This window comes from Zootoca vivipara, chromosome 2 (genome assembly GCF_963506605.1).
Source record: "Zootoca vivipara chromosome 2, rZooViv1.1, whole genome shotgun sequence".
Taxonomy (NCBI): Eukaryota; Metazoa; Chordata; class Lepidosauria; order Squamata; family Lacertidae; genus Zootoca; species Zootoca vivipara.
The window spans coordinates 3,981,372-3,995,640 of NC_083277.1; the positions used below are offsets into that span (position 1 = coordinate 3,981,372).

The window sequence follows — 14,269 nt, forward strand, 5'->3', positions numbered from 1 at the left end:
CTGTACGGGGATCAAACCCACAACCTTGCCGTTATCAACACCGCACTCTAAGCAACTGATCTGGGAAGAAATCCAGATGGGAGGTTGGCATCAGTGAAGAAGTCAGCAGTGAATGGGCTTAGCAAGCCCTGTTGCAAATCGGACCTTTTCCTTACCTTTCCAGACCAAAATGGAACTTCCTTTCTTCAGTGCAGGCTACCATTCTGATAGCAAAAGCTGTGTTTAAGAGGGGTGCTTTGTAACTCACGTTAAATGAAGTGTGACAGGTGTTTGTTTTTCTTTGAATGCATGATTTTGGATTTATGCAAGCCTGAATCCTTTTATCGTATTCTGGAGCACCTAGCAAACCACTGGCAACACTATCAGCAAAGACTTCCAAGATTCAAATGTGAGTGGCAGTTGCAATTACCATTCACCATACAAAGTGATGAGCAGACTGAGTTTTTGTTTGTATGTACTTGATTGCACAAGTGGAGCCTCCAGCAAAAAGGTTGCAGTATAGAGCGCTTCTGTTCCTGGTTCCAGACAGCCATGCCCCTTTCCAGGATGCTCCATTCCATTTCCCCGCCCATCTTCCCAATTACCCTACACCACTCACTGTTCTGTGGGCAGCAAGTGCATTTCCCCAGCCCCGCTTAGGACCTTTCTACTACTTCTTTGCGTGTTTTACCCACAGAAAGATCACTTCTTGGCAAAAGAGTTCCCTTGGTACCATATGCTGCATGTTTTAAGGACCCACCTTGTTTCTGTCATTTTAAGTTGTTTCAAACTGTTTCGAATATTGTGTAATATTGTATCTCAGTACAGTGGAACCTTGGTTCTCGAACTTAATTCGTTCTGGAAGTCCATTCGACTCCCAAAACCGTTCGAAAAGCAAAGCACGGATTCCAATTGGCTGCATGAGCTTCCTGCACTCAAGCGGAAGCCGCGTCAGACGTTCGGCTTCCAAAAAACGCTGAAAAACTGGAACACTGAAATGACCATCTTCCCCGAGTGGAAAGGATTGCTGTTCCACAACCTTTGGCAAACAGGATTTATTGAAATCTGGAGAGTAGCTACTTGGCTTCTCCTAGTAGTGCCTTTGTTATACGCAACCAGATGCGTCCTGCAGAGAGTAGCAGCCTTGGGTTAAAAATGTTTTGTCCATCCTATATCAGGCATCCCCAAACTTCGGCCCTCCAGATGTTTTGGACTACAATTCCCATAATCCGACCACTGGTTCTCTTAGCTAGGGATCATGGGAGTTGTAGGCCAAAACATCTGGAGGGCCGCAGTTTGGGGATGCCTGATCCTATATGGCCAGCTTGGGTGATTCCCATCATGATAGCAGATTAATCTGCACATGAGATAGTCATTATGACACTCTGGCACCCTATTTGCAAAATTTAAAGAGTTCCAAAATACAGACGCACTTTCACAAAATTAAACATACAGCCTTCAGCTGTACTTGAGGGTCGATTGCAAAAAATTCTGCTGGAAAAACGGTTATGTACCTGTGGAGACGGGACCTGTGGAACTGGATGCGGGTGGCGCTGTGGGTTAAACCACAGAGCCTAGGGCTTGCTGATCAGAAGGTCGGCGGTTCGAATCCCCGCCACGGGGTGAGCTCCTGTGGCTCGGTCCCAGCTCCTGCCAACCTAGCAGTTCGAAAGCACGTCAAAGTGCAAGTAGACAAATAGGTACTGCTCTGGCGGGAAGGTAAACGGCGTTTCCGTGTGCTGCTCTGGTTCGCCAGAAGCGGCTTAGTCATGCTGGCCACATGACCTGGAAGTTGTACGTCGGCTCCCTTGGCCAATAGAGCAAGATGAGCGCCGCAACCCCAGAGTCGGTCACGACTGGACCCTAATGGTCAGGGGTCCCTCTACCTTTACCTTACCTGTGGAGATGGCAGTATTGAGTCAGTGGCTCATGTGCTTCTGGCTTGCACTTTTATAAAGATTGAGGAGTGAGGTTATTACCCCTCTATTATCGTCCATGCCAGGTCGCTCAACCACTGCTGCTGTGTCCTTTCTTTTAGCAGATCAAGATGATCAAGTGACAGCAAAAACTGCAAGGATTTTAGCAGGAGCAATTAGAATTAAGATCTATTATTTAATTATTGATGTAAACTCCAAAAATGTATTTTCTATAGTTAAGCTTTTACCTCTATCTTCAGTACATTTTATCTTATTTTATTGCTATGGCTAGTGACTGATGCAAATGAAGATTCTTCTTCTGAGATAGAACTATTAGTCGTACCTGTGAAGGGGATTATCTGTGTGCATGTCTGTCTGCTGTCATACTTCTCCCATTTTCATTTTTACCGGTCTGCCTACTGGTCCATTGTTAAGCCACACACAGTTCTTGTCATCCGAGTCTGTCATCATTCTCTCCCCCTGCCCCCTGGATTTCACTTCTCTTTGCAATCGAAACAAATCCTCATGGGAGAGTGTGGCAAAAACCTTCATCTGAGCAGCAATTTTGTAAGTCCCACTGTTTCTTTGCCACAAAATTTGTCTCAAATGCTGCACAGCGTTTGCAACAGAGGATGGTGACTAGAGAGAAATTTCAGGACCAGCTAATGGAATGGGGTGGGGGAAGCAATCTGCAAGGTTCTCGATCATGCAGGAAGCCGCCACAGATACACAAGGACCTTTTGTGTGGTGGCCCTTCCGTTACCTATTAGTCAGGTACTACAGTCTCTATTGGGACGCGGGTGGCGCTTTGGGTTAAACCACAGAGGCTAGGGCTTGTTTCCGTGCGCTGCTCTGGTTCGCCAGAAGCGGCTTAATCATGCTGGCCACATGACCCGGAAGCTGTACGCCGGCTCCCTCGGCCAGCAAAGTGAGATGAACGCTGCAACCCCAGAGTCGTCCGCGACTGGACCTAACGGTCAGGGGTCCCTTTACCTTTACTGTCTCTGATACAGCATCTACCAAACACTTTCCAATGTAAACAAACCTTTTAAATTGCAGATTTTTATTCCCAGCCTGCCCCTGTATTGCAACCGTTAAAACTCTTTTTTAATATATATTTATTTATTTTATTTACATCTCGCCTTTCTCCCAATGCAGGACCCAAGGCGTCTCACAGAGGAAATTGAAACAGATACAACAAAAAGCACACTATATGGATATTTAAAAGCAATTCAGTAAGTGACCCTATTAAAAACAGCAATGAAAACCATTTAAAAGCATTGCTTTTCCCCCAAAGGTCTGTTTCTTCTTAAAATATGGAATCTATAACATTTTTACACTTCTCATGTGTAATTATTTCATGTAATTATTGTTGTAATTCTTGTTTTGTTGTTATTTTCTGTAAGCCTGCCTTATGCTTATGGTAAAAGATCGGTAAGAAATCTTAACGAATAAACAAATGAAACAAAGCCCCTCCCCCAACCTTGCAGAAGAAACCCCGTTATGTCCAAGAGGAGTTTTTGCCACGCTCCAGGAATTTACATCATTTGTCCTTTGCAGGCTCTTTGATATGAAGCTCTTTTCATATTCTAGGCAATTTCAATCCCGACGTGAAATCCAGATGTAGATTCTTTCATGGGAAGGAAGGTTGCAACTCCCAAGACTTTTTCCACACTCTGTGTACTTAAAACAGCTTCTCCCCTGTGTGCCTTCTTTGAAGTACTGTAAGGCAGTACAACTCGCATTGAAGCTTTTCCCCACACATTTAAACCATTTAAAAGGGTTTCACCCCTTTGTGAGTTCTTTGATGTACGTTAAGGGCGGCAGTACAACTGAAGCTATACTTGGGGTTGGTTCAGAGGATGCAGCCAACTTCAAGGTGTTGGTACTAACATATAAGACCCTATACAATTCGGGAGCAGGTGACCCAAGAGACCACCTTATCCCTTACACACCCAGCAGATTGCTGTGGTCTGCAGGAGTTTCTCCTGTTGAGTCCCAAATATCCCAGAAGCCTGCTCTGCAATAACTCAGAGATGGGCTTTTAGTGTGGCTGCCCCCGTCCTTTGGAATAGCATTCCTGTTGAGATATGACAGGCACCCACGGTCTGCACTTTCTGGAAACAGCTGAAGACATTTTTGCTCCAACAGGCTTTTGCCAGCTGGATAAATGGGGTCCTTGCCACGACTGCCCAGTTGGTAAAGGTTTTAGTCTTGTTTTAAATGTATTTGGTTGTTTTTTTTTTTTTGGTGGTTTTAACTGTTTGCCATTATCTTATGTGTAAATTGCCTTGAGACGGTGGTTTAGAAAGCGATTAATAAATCAACAGTGGCGGTAGTAATAATAATACTAAGAAGAAGAAGAATAAGAAGAAGCGTAATTAAATGCTTTCTCCCCTGTGTGGATTCTTAGATGGCCAGTAAGGCCACCACTCTGGCTGAAGCTTTTTCGCTCTCCATGCATTTAAATGGTTTCTCTCCCGTGTGGGTTCTTTGATGTACTGTAAGGCTGCTGCGCACACTGAAGCTCTTCCCACACTCCATGCACTTGAACGGCTTCTCCCCAGTGTGGGTTCTTCGATGTTTAGTAAGGTGATGACTCCGCCTGAAGTTCTTCCCACACTCCAGGCATTTGAACGGTTTCTCCCCTGTGTGAGTTCTTTGATGAGAGGCAAGGTTGCCGCACTGGCTAAAACACATCCCGCACTCCATACACTTGAACGGCTTCTCCCCTGTGTGAGTTCTCCGATGAGCAGTAAGGTTGCCGCTTTGACTGAAGGTCTTCCCGCATTCCATGCATTTAAAGGGCTTCTTGCCGGTGTGTGTCCTTTCGTGCAAAGCAAGGCTGCTGCTCACTCTAAATCCCTTTCCACATTGCATGCATTTGAAGGATTTATCCCCACTGTGCGTTCTTTGATGTAAACCCTGAGAAGAGGAGGGTTTCTTCATCCCATGCTTTGTCAGGTTTCTTTCAGGCATTTTTGGCCCCTCGCTTTCCCCACACATCTCTTTTTCTGCTTCGCACTTGACAGTTGCTGCCATCTGTTGTTCCCTGTAAATTTCATTGGCCTGCCCGGCATCTGCTGGGGGTGGGAAGGGGAAGGGAAACACATTTGAAAAGCAAAGGAACTCATCATTGACCAAGTCCAATTAGATGTTTTTGCATCTCTACAATTTCCCCTCTTTTTCTTCTTTTCCCCTGCTGAAATCAAGGCTGCTTTCCGTACATGCTACAGTCTCAGACAGCTGCCTCAGTTCCTTTCTGATCCATAGATCACTCGATGTCACTAATCTGCCTGCCCTTGACCCCTTCTGCCCTGCAGGAGTGGTATACTGATACTCGGGTTTTTGTGTAGTCCGGCAAGGCCAAATTTCAAACCCTCAGAACTCAAAAATGGGATGAGATAAAAAAAATATTAAGATTTAAACTTAGTTTTGATCGTACAACAACTGTACAAAATATTAAGAAAACTGGATGACATGGGGTAACAAAATTGGATCACTTGATAGTCATATAAAACATCAGAGCGGTTTACAATTGTACATCAAACCGGGCAATTAAAAAGGAATAAAGAAGTTAGAAACAGGCATCAATTAACCATTTTGCGAAGATGTATTCTTAATCACTCGCCTAGGCCTGGTGGAATAGAAAAGTTTTCAGCAGGCATTTAAAAGCTGAAACAGAAGGCACCTGCTGAATCTCTATTGGCAGAGTATCCCACAATGAAGGCTCGGTCTCTTTTTGTTGTCATGTGACCCTCGCCAATTTGAGGAACGGCTAATGACACTTCTGCTGATGATCTCAGCAATCGAGGTGAGATACAAGGGTTCAAGCGGTAACCGGGACTTAAGTTGTTTTGGGTTTTGTAAAATAATACAAGGACCTTGAACCTGGCAGCCACTGCAGATGTTTTAACGATGCTGCCACATGTTCTTGGCCACATGCTTCCATCAACAGTCTGCCTGCCTCTTTCTGCACCAGCCAGAGCTTCTAAACCAGGGGTAGGTAACCTAAGGCCCATGGGCCGGATGCGGCCCAATCGCCTTCTCAATCCGGCCCACGGACGGTCCGGGAACCAGCGTGTTTTTACAAGAGTAGAATGTGTCCTTTTATTGAAAATGCATCTCTGGGTTATTTGCGGGGCCTGCCTGGTGTTTTTACTTGAGTAGAATACTGTATGTCCTTTTATTTAAAATGCATCTCTGGGTTATTTGTAGGGCATAGGAATTGGTTCATATTTTTTTTTTCAAAATATAGTCCGGCCCACCACATGGTCTGCGGCACAGTGGACTGGCTCACGGCTGGAAAATGTTGCTGACCCCTGTTCTAAACCAGTCTCAAAGCAAGCCCCGTATAGGGCACATTGCAGTAATTCAGCCTTGAGGCTATCTAAGCACAGACCACAGTGGTCAGACTACTCCTGTCCAAGAATGGCTGTAGCTGGCAAACCTGGGATCTGGTAAAAGGCACTCCTAGCCACAAAGGGCACTTGATCCTCTAGTGACAGAAATGCAATAAGAAGAGGGTTTGAGGGGAAATATAAAGTGCAGCAAGGCTGTGGAAGAGGCCATAGGGGGCACAGCTCATGGCTCCATGGTTCCTATAAATTTCGGCTGCAGTCAAAACAGCTGGCTGGATACAAATAAAGGAACAAAGGAAGCTGACTTGCATGGTCCAGGGAACTCAGTACTGGCTACCCTGACTGGCAGCTGCTCTGAAGGGTTTCAGACAAACACCCTTCCCAGCTCTACTTGAAGATTATAGGGATTAATCCTATGAACATCTTCATGCAAATCAAGTGCTTTACCATTGAGCTATGGCCTTGCCCCCAGGGCAAGGATGGTCCAAGACGAACACTGTGCAGATTTACAATGTTGCTCTAAACCAGGCATAGGCAAACTCGGCCCTCCAGATGTTTTGGGACTACAACTCCCATGATCCCTAGCTAACAGGACCAGTGGTCAGGGGCGATGGGAATTGTAGTCCCAAAACATCTGGAGGGCCAAGTTTGCCTATGCCTGCTCTAAACTATATGGGGAATTCCTCACCGGTTAACTAACAGCTGGCTTTGCATTTCACTGGCAACCTTTGAACTTAGCCACAGATATGGAATCACGGTTTTCTTCCCAAGGTATCTCCTGTTTTCAAAATCCGTACCTGCAGACCTCTCCCCTTCATTAGAGCCCCGTCCAAGTGGATCTCGTCCTTGCAGCCAGGAGATGAAGTGCGGCTTGGAAATTTCTTTAAAATAAACAGACAGGCTTGTTGGTCCATCCGACACTTCTCACAGGTGCTCCCTATACAGCCGCGGCGCTGTTGAAGCCAACCTAGCTAGTTTAATTTTGGGGATATCTCAGCAGATGGAGGGGAAAGTTCAGCCTGGGGACTATCCCTTCTCTTTTATCCAAAGAGCCCTGCTGGATTAGACCAAAGGCCTATGGCCCAGCTTCCTCATCACCCCTCTGTAACTTTTGCTCCCTTGATTCCAAAGACAGCGTATAGCCATCATGGCACCCTGGGAGAAAGGAATAAATGAATGGTAGCCGCCATTGAGAACTTTGTTCTTAAACCCCTTTTAAAGCCATCCACTAGGAGAACACACAGCCTGATGGGACAATCTCTCCTGGATGATTTTTACTCAGGAATGGGGGAAATGCTTCAATTCCCAGACCGGAAAAAGGGAATTGCACAGCTAAGTATCTACCTGCTGATGTCTCCCTGTTTTTTGGTTCCTGGATAAATGGATATTCTCCTCCTCCCCAACAGGAAGTGAAGTTTGGTTCTACCAAGGAAACAGACAAGACTAGTTAGTTCGGTTCGCACTCAGCCATTCCAGATCGAGCCTTCTGAAGGTTAAGAAGAGTTATAATTCTTCACCACCTGAAGAGGGCTGTATAGTCCCAGCAGCGCTGGTCAGGCACGGACTGTCTCAAGACAGACAGATGCCAACAAAATCACACTAGGATTAAATCACAGAGTATTGTTATGTTATCTAGGACCAATGGGGCATGAATCAATAGCACCACCAGTTTAGAGGGGTCACTCAAATTCTGCAAGCTGAGATGATAACCAAAAAAAGAGCACAGGGATGAATGGCACCAATAGTAAATTCGTACCTTCGCCATCAATGGGTCAAGAGGGAAAATGGTGCCCTTACCTAGAGAGGCCACCGTCTCATAACTCCTCTCCATGACTTCCCGCTGCAGAGCTCTTTGGCCGGGATCCATCATAGCCCATTCCCCCACCGTGAAGCACACAGCCACCTCCCTGAAGGTCGCCAGACCCTGGAGGAAGAGCAGAAAACGTACGACATTCGTCAACGTGCATAATTCTCCCGATTCAAATGGGGAATTGCTTATTCAAGAGCTTGGAAGGGGCTGTGGCTTATTAGAAACCTGCAGTTCTCCAAACCAAGAGCAGGCATGGCAACTGGACTCCCGGCAGATGGATGTAGATGGATGCATTTTACTGGTTAGTGGTGTGTGTGTGTGTGTGGAATTGACAAACACCTGGAAATGTAAGGAAAAAGAAGGCAACTTTTATCATATGTGGTGGAAGTGTAAGGTAATAAAAGAATTTTGGGAAATGATACCTAAAGAGTTGGAAAAAATGTTTTAAATTTTTTTTCTTAAAATCCCTTTAGGTGCCAAAATCCCAAGGGAGTAAAAAAGACTATTTATGTATGCGACAACAGCTGCGTGGATGTTATTGGCACAGAGATGGAAAGAAGATAAAGTCCCTACCAGAGAATAATGGCAGATCAAGATAGATTGTGCCAAAATGGCTAAAATGACCGGAACAATCAGAAATCAGGAAGACCAAAATGTTAATAAGAAATGGGGAAAATATATAATTTATCTTAAAAAACATTGTAAACAGTTAAAACCGTTAGCAGGATTGGAATAACACTCGTTTAGTGGTGAATTTTGGACACAGTGGAGGGGTAAAAGATTTGGATTATTAAAAAATATGCAGGAGGAAAGGACTAACAATAAGACCCACAAAGGGGAGGAGGGAAGCCCAGGAGATTCTTTGGAATCTTGTTTCTATGTTGTATATGTGACTGTAAAACTTCAATCTGAAAAACCAAATAAATAAATCGACAAACAGCCTTCTCACAGCGCACATTTAAAAATATGGAAGTTACTCCCCCAGGAGGCAGAGATGGCTACCAACTTGGACATCTTTAAAAGAGGATTAGATAAATTCACGGAGGTTAAAGTAGATATTAGTCACGATGGCTATGCTCTGCCCCCATCATGGGAGGTAGTAGTAGTAGTAGTAATAATAATAATAATAATAATTTATTATTTATACCCCACCCATCTGGCTGAGTCTCCCCAGCCACTCTGGGCAGCTCCCAATTGAATATTAAAACAATACAGCATTAATGTAAGGTAGTAATGTTCTGAATAGCATTTGCTGGAAGCCGCAGGAGGAAAAAGGTGTCCTGCTTGCCGGTTTCCCACAGGTATCTGGTTGACCACTGTGAGAAGAGAATGCCGGGCTAGAGGGGCCACTGGCTAGATCCACCAGGGATCCTGTTCCAGGGATCCTGGAAACTTACAGGTTAGATATTTCAAAACTTTGAAGGTGGGACTCAAAAGAGAAAACATCTTTTTGTGCTTAAGACATGTCTTTTATAGGTTCAAAACTCTTTTAGATCCAGCCTGTATATTGCCAAGCTTTTAGACTTTGTGATTATTATTATTATCATCATCATTATTAATTGAATTTAATGTCTCCTAGATCTTACTCCTGGTCTGAAACTAATTCTCTGACACCTGAATTTAAATTTTAACCTATTTTACCTTATTCATCCCAGGAGAGATTTGTCCCGAACCAGACCCACCACAGCCCCTCTTGACTCCCCCCCCCCGGCACCTGTTTGAAAGCCACCTTTTTATTTTAAGTGCCAGCTGTCTGGTTCCATCCCGGTTCAAGTAGATAGTGCATATTTTATGAAAACTGCTTAAAGGCTTTTACACAGCAATTCTGTTTAATAAAATAAAATGGAATTGTTTTACCCAGGCCTGTGGTCTGACCCCCTCCCTCCACCAGCACCTTTTCCTTCACAACAAGTCCGTAACTGGGCCCAGATCACCGGCTGAGATCCATTCCCCAGCAGGGGTTTGGACCCAAGTCCCTTGGGAGACACACGCTTAAGAGGCCCTCCTGTAAACATGGATATGCTGGGCCAAATCCTGCAAGAATAAGCCAAGATTCCCCACCCCAAACAAATATCATAGTTGACACCTAGAAAAAACGCCCCTTCCCTTCACCAAATCCAGCTGAGGAGGCATTTCATGGATCACAGAATCGCACAGTTGCAAGTGAAACCAAAGGTCATCTAGCCCAACCCCCTGCGATGCAAGAATCCCAGCTAAATAATCCCTGGCAGACAGCTATCCAACCTCTGTTTAAAAACCTCCAGTGTGGCAGAGCCCACAACCTCTGGAGGGAGGTTTGATGTTGGAGCCAGCAGAGGTTGTTTTCTGCTGCTCCAGAGAAGCGGACACGGAGCAATGGATTCAAACTACAAGAAAAGAAGATTCCACCTCAACATTAGGAAGAACTTCCTGACAGTAAGAGCTGTTCGGCAGTGGAACTTGCTGCCAAGGAGTGTGGTGGAGTCTCCTTCTTTGGAGGTCTTTAAGCAGAGTTTTGACAGGCATATGTCAAGAATGCTTTGATGGTGTTTCCTGCTTGGCAGGGGGTTGGACTGGATGACCCTTGTGGTCTCTTCCAACTCTATGATTCTATGAAATCCCCTCCGGCCCAGGCAGAGGGAAACGGCCCGTGCATTTTTTTCAGCGGGGGCGGGGAGGAACCCGGAAGGCACCTCCCGCCACCCTCTCCTCCTCTCTTTGGGTTGCAAACAAAACCAGCACTGCCCTTCCCGGCAGCCTGCAACCTGCCCACCTCCTGAAAGGCTGTTTCCTAGGAAAACAGGAAGCTGCTTTATGGACCGCGGGTCCGTTTCGCTCAGTGCTGTCAGCAGCAGCCCCGGGTTTCAGGAAGGGAGTCTCCCCCACCCCCGGGATGGAAGTGGGGGCCTCCTGAAAGCAAAAGTCTTGGCTCCCCAACCTCCCCTCTTCCTTACCCTTTGAGGAATCTGGCGCCGCCGACTTCCTCCCCCCGCTGCCTATCCTATCCTAACCTCCCCCGCCTTTTTAGCAACCTCCTTCCTCTCCCTAGGAGCCCATAGGCGTCTGCCTCTTGCAGCTCGCAAAACCAGCACAGCAACACACACGCACTATGCACAACCCCACCCACCGCAAAGCTGCTTCCTCTGCACCAAGAGCTTCCCCGCCCCCCCCCGCCCCGCAAAATAATAATGATAATAAAAATAAAATAGCCCCAGCTGCACGTTCCCTTGTTTGGACCTGCAAGGGAGAAGCTTGCAAAGGCGCTTTTTTGCAACGGGATCAATACCGCGGATCCGGCCTGGCTGCCTGCGGATTCCCGGCGAGGAGGAAGCGGGCAGGGCGGATCTCTTCCTCTCCTCGACGCCCCCGCACCCAAAAGCAAATCCCCACCCGCAGCAAGATAACCCCCCCCTAAGATTTTGCACCTCTTTGTCCTCCCAACTCTCCAGGACTATTTCTCTTCCCGGAATATGCAAGGGAAATGGGGGTGTCCTCTTCCCCCTTCGAGGCTGCTGCCTGTCCTCCTTTTTTTATATAAAAAAATAATAATTTTAAAAAATTCCCAACTTCCTGCCTCTCTAGGAAGCACAGCTCGACTCGTTTTTACCATTGGGAGGACTGAGTGGCAGAAGGCGCCTCCCCCACTCCTCCCTTCCCTCTCCGCCCGCCCCTGCCAGTTCTTGCGAGGCAAGGGGGTGCCCAGAAGTTTCTTTCTCCGCACCCCATTGTTAAACGCATAGAATCACAGAACTGTGTTCCCTGGAGATCATCTGGTCCAACCCCCTGCAATGCAAAAAGATGCAGCTTTCTCATTTGGGGATCGAACCCTCGACCCTGGTGCTGTCAGTAGCATGCTCTAACCAATTGAGCTATCCAGCAGGCACCATCTGTGCTGCTGTTGTTTCTATATATATTTTTTAAGTAATTCGATTTTGCAAATTGCAGTAAAGGACATCAAGAACAAGCCTTCCCAGATCTCTAGTGTGTCCTTGTTAAAGAATATGGTTGGAAAGAAGGGATCCGTAGCTCAGTGACACAGTGTCTGCCTTGCATGCAGAAAGTCTCAGGTTGAATTATCGACAGCATCCCCAAGAAGGGCTGGGAAAGATCCCCCTGCCTGAAGTCCTGCTGAGTTGCTGCCAGTCAGGGCTCATCCAGACTTGCCCTTGCCCCGTGCCAAGGGTCCAAATGGTTTTCAGTTTGTCCCACGATTCCTAGGCATGGGTCCGAGTGGCTTTGCCCTTGCCCTTCCGCTTTCCCCAGGAAAACCTGCTCTTTAGTGGTAAATTGGAACAAATATCAATCATGATTGACATCGGCTCCGATTCAGCGGTAAAGATTAGGTTTCCCCAGGGGGAAGGCTAGTCTGGAGATGAGTTCTTAGTGTAACCAGGGTTTCCCAAACTTGGGTCTCCAACTGTTTTTTGGACTACAATTCCCATCATCCCTGACCATGGGTCCTGCTAGCTAGGGATGATGGGAGTTGTAGTTCAAAAAGCAGCAGAAGTGTAAAAATACTGAGCTAGATGGACCAAAGTTATAAGGCAGCTCCCTATGTTCGTTGAAGTCAAATAAACAATAAATAAAACTATATAATATGGATCCTCGCAAAACCCAGCGTGGGTAGTTGGGAGGCCGCGAACTGAGCAGATGTGACGTGGCCCCTCGCTTTCCACATACTGTGCATTATTTTATTTTCTGCATGACAGTGAGAAGCAGAACATGCTAATACCAATTAGCAATTAAACCCACCACCCCCTACTTTTCCAGCCTCCAGCTATTGACGTGCCTCCAATCAAGAGGAAATTGATAAGACTTTTACAGAGGAGTTTTGGGCCAGTGAAAATAGAGAGAAGAGCTAAGGGGTCTACTTCTGTGAATGATGCAGTTATTTATTTACATTTAAATTTGTGTCACACCCCTTCATCCGCAGGTCTTGGGGGCACTTCACAGCGTGAAAATGCACAGCATAAACCACAAAACACAAGAACAAACCAATAACCCCACACACCATCGTACTCTATTTGAGAAACACAACCAAAGATCAAATCCCAAACGCTAGATATGTGTGAAAGTGGGAACATCCTTCCGAGCTACTCTTTGGGGCCTCTGGGAAGCGGGGGGCGGGGTGCAAATTTGCCCATATCTGACCAGTCTGGAATTTCCAGCTTTTCCTGTTCTGGGGAATCCCCTGTGCAAACACCTTTCCCTGGGAAAACAGGGGCTCTGGCGGGGGATCCTAAGAAGAGGCTCCTTGATCAACCCAATGGCCCATCTTGTCTAGCATCCTGTTCTCATAGCTGTCAAGCAGATGCCCCAGTGGGGATCCCATGAGCAGGACATGCTCTCTCTCCTCCTGTGGTTCCCAGCAACTGGAATCGGGAAGCCTGAGTGTTATCACGGTTGGCAGCCATTGACAGGCCTCTCCTCCATGTATCTCTCCAATCCTCTTTTAAAGCCCACCAGGACGGGTGGCTTGGCCATTGTCACCTCCTGCGGAAGCGTGTTCCACAGTTAAACCAAGCACTGCGTGGAACAGTCCTTTTATATATATATAATCTCCCAACATCCAGCTTCGTTGGAGGTCCGCGAATCATGGATTTGGAAGGGACCGTACGGGTCATCTAGTCCAACCCCCTGCAACGCAGGAATCTTTTGCCCGACACGGGGTTCGAACCCACGGCGCTTGACCCGCGGAGCTCTCCAGTGTCGTGAAGAAGAGGGCAGGGGAACTGTGCTGCGCCTTGCACCCACTTTTCCCGCGACACGATGCGTGATTCTGCAAACTTCCACCGTGTGTCGCCTCTCAACTCACCTTTCCTCTGAACTGAAAAGTCCCAAGCGCTGCAAACCTTTCTTCGCAGGGGAGTTCCGCGTCTGCAAAAGCTCGGCCTGCCCTCCGCGCAGCGGTTGGGGGGCGAGGGAGAGAGGGTCCCCCCCCTTGCAGAAGGGAATAAAGAGGGTGGGAATCCGGGAGATCCCGGCTCCACAAATTCTGCACCCCCCCCCCAGCCCCTTCCCTCGGAGCAGAGGACCAAGCGGAGGAAAAGCTTGCAAAAGGAAGAGGAGGAGGAGGAGAAACCTTCAGGCTTGCAGACAGTGGGGCTCAGCTCCTGCCACTCAGTCCTCCGGGGTGAGGGGTGGGGACAAAGGAACCGAGTCCTGGTTCCTAGAGAGGCAGGAAGCTGTCATCAAAGTAAGGGAGGGTGGCATTCTCTCCATAC

The 14,269-nt window shown here is 47.0% G+C and overlaps 1 protein-coding gene across 6 annotated transcripts; it reads right to left on the bottom strand.

Moving 5' to 3' along the window:
* Positions 1-4,089: 4,089 nt before the first annotated feature.
* Positions 4,090-14,165, bottom strand: LOC118081355 (zinc finger protein 436). Of its 6 annotated transcripts, none has more exons than XM_060269357.1 (5): positions 13,861-14,164; positions 8,054-8,180; positions 7,601-7,678; positions 7,054-7,137; positions 4,090-4,978 (listed from the first exon to the last, which is right to left on the bottom strand). In XM_060269357.1, exons 2-5 carry the CDS (start codon positions 8,124-8,126, stop codon positions 4,305-4,307), a joined length of 909 nt encoding a protein of 302 aa, XP_060125340.1. In that variant the 5' UTR covers positions 8,127-8,180; positions 13,861-14,164; the 3' UTR covers positions 4,090-4,304. The 6 variants fall into 6 exon arrangements, with proteins under 6 accessions (XP_060125340.1, XP_060125343.1, XP_034963734.2 ...); XM_060269360.1 differs by lacking the exon at positions 13,861-14,164 and adding an exon at positions 11,471-11,640 and having other exon boundaries at positions 4,090-4,975; XM_035107843.2 differs by lacking the exon at positions 13,861-14,164 and adding an exon at positions 11,471-11,635.
* Between the last annotated feature and the right edge of the window lie 104 nt (positions 14,166-14,269).

Excerpts from the sequence above, each read along its gene's own strand:
- LOC118081355 (XM_060269357.1), bottom strand. The coding sequence starts at position 8,126 with ATGATGGATCCCGGCCAAAGAGCTCTGCAGCGGGAAGTCATGGAGAGG. Across the intron at positions 7,138-7,600 it reads AAACAGGGAGACATCAGCAG|AAATTTCCAAGCCGCACTTC; the intron begins GTAGATACTTAG and ends TTTATTTTAAAG. Across the intron at positions 4,979-7,053 it reads TGAAGGGGAGAGGTCTGCAG|CAGATGCCGGGCAGGCCAAT; the intron begins GTACGGATTTTG and ends TCCCACCCCCAG.